The 1,344-nt window shown below is 61.9% G+C and overlaps 1 protein-coding gene across 1 annotated transcript; it reads left to right on the top strand.

The window, feature by feature from the left end:
* Positions 1 to 1,061: 1,061 nt before the first annotated feature.
* EMIHUDRAFT_258318 (hypothetical protein) lies at positions 1,062 to 1,328 on the top strand (the record flags this gene model as incomplete). The annotated part of the gene is made up of 1 exon (XM_005760641.1): positions 1,062 to 1,328. A coding segment is annotated over one exon (267 nt), but the record flags the coding sequence as incomplete, so codon positions are not given.
* Positions 1,329 to 1,344: the final 16 nt, after the last annotated feature.

Raw genomic sequence — 1,344 nt, 5'->3', positions numbered from 1 at the left:
GCTCCTGTTCCAGAAGGGCCACGTCTGGCGGATATAGTCGAACATGCGCCCGACGGCATAGTCGCCCGCCGCCTCGCTGCCCGTCGGATTCCCGCCCGTCGGGTGGTGCGGCACCAAGAAGTAGTCGGCGCACTCGCCGTTGGGCTCGAAGTGCTTGGACTTTCGGATCCACTGCGCGAGACTACACGTGTTTCGCCAGTCGTTGCACGGCCTAACCACCGACTTGGGCAGTGAGTACACGTAGATGCGAGGGGAGGAGGCTGATTTTGGTGCCGAGCAGGACATGAGTCGCGGGACTACACGTCGCACACGGTGCTGATGGGTTCGACTTATGTCGATGCATGGTATGGTGCGCCACCGTCCAGTCCGAGCCTGACTGTTCTTCACCTTTCTACCTAACCTAACCTCCTACAGCAGACCAGGATTCCAGCCGACAGGACCATATACCCCCCCCCCCTCCCCCGCCCCACCCGGCCGCCTTGCTGCTAAAGTCGTAGGTAGGCTCCAGCTCGTTAGCCATAGGGGAAGGAGGCTGCAGGATGACACCCCGACCGCACGCACACTAGATCGCGGATGGCCGCCGTCTTTCCACGCCATGACCGGCCGGTCCAAAAGCACATCAGCTCGAACGAACGAACCTCGATGGGGGATCGGTCAGTCGGCGAGGGGGTCGGGCGTATGGAGTCAGTCGTTCACTTTCCTGCCTCGAAGGGGCGGGGCTGTGTCCCGGGAAGCGGGCAGCGTGACGACGACGCCACCTTGAGAGAGATTTTAGGAAACCAACAAACAAGAAATCTCCACTCTTCCACCTTGTAACCTCCCCATACGTTTGTTAGTCAGCCTTTCCTCGGGCTGTTCATCTCCTCATCTCTTTCCGACCTAGGCGGGGCGGTGGGCGTGTGCAAGGGGTGTGTGTGTGTGAAGTGAGTGACACACTGCGCAAGGGGCCCCCAAAAGGGGCCGCCATATTGGCGCCTCGACCTACCCACTCCTTGCCCGCCATCGGTTCGGCCTTCCTTTGGTATCCGCGCGAATTGCATCCTACTTGCCTTGTGCTCGTCATGGCCACGGAGGCGGAGCTCGAGACGGTCGACACCGAGGGCCAGAGCGCGCCCGCCGTCACCAGCCAAAAGTCCGTCACCGTGAGCGACCCGGCCGTCGTCGCCCTCTCGGAAGTGAAGCTGAGCTCGCAGAAAACGACGAACAAGTCCTACAAGTCAGACTGCAGCAACATCACGCGGCCGGAGGGCTACCTCCCGGTCGGCCAGCGGCCCTCGGTTCCGCTGGTGCAGTCGACGATCGGCATCACGTCCGAGTGGCTCACTGAGGTCTACACGATGCGCG

The sequence above is a fragment of the Emiliania huxleyi genome, assembly GCF_000372725.1.
Source record: "Emiliania huxleyi CCMP1516 unplaced genomic scaffold EMIHUscaffold_7464, whole genome shotgun sequence".
NCBI lineage: Eukaryota > Haptophyta > Isochrysidales > Noelaerhabdaceae > Emiliania > Emiliania huxleyi.
The sequence above is the reverse complement of the archived record's forward strand: the minus strand, read 5'-3'. Positions and strand labels throughout refer to the sequence as shown.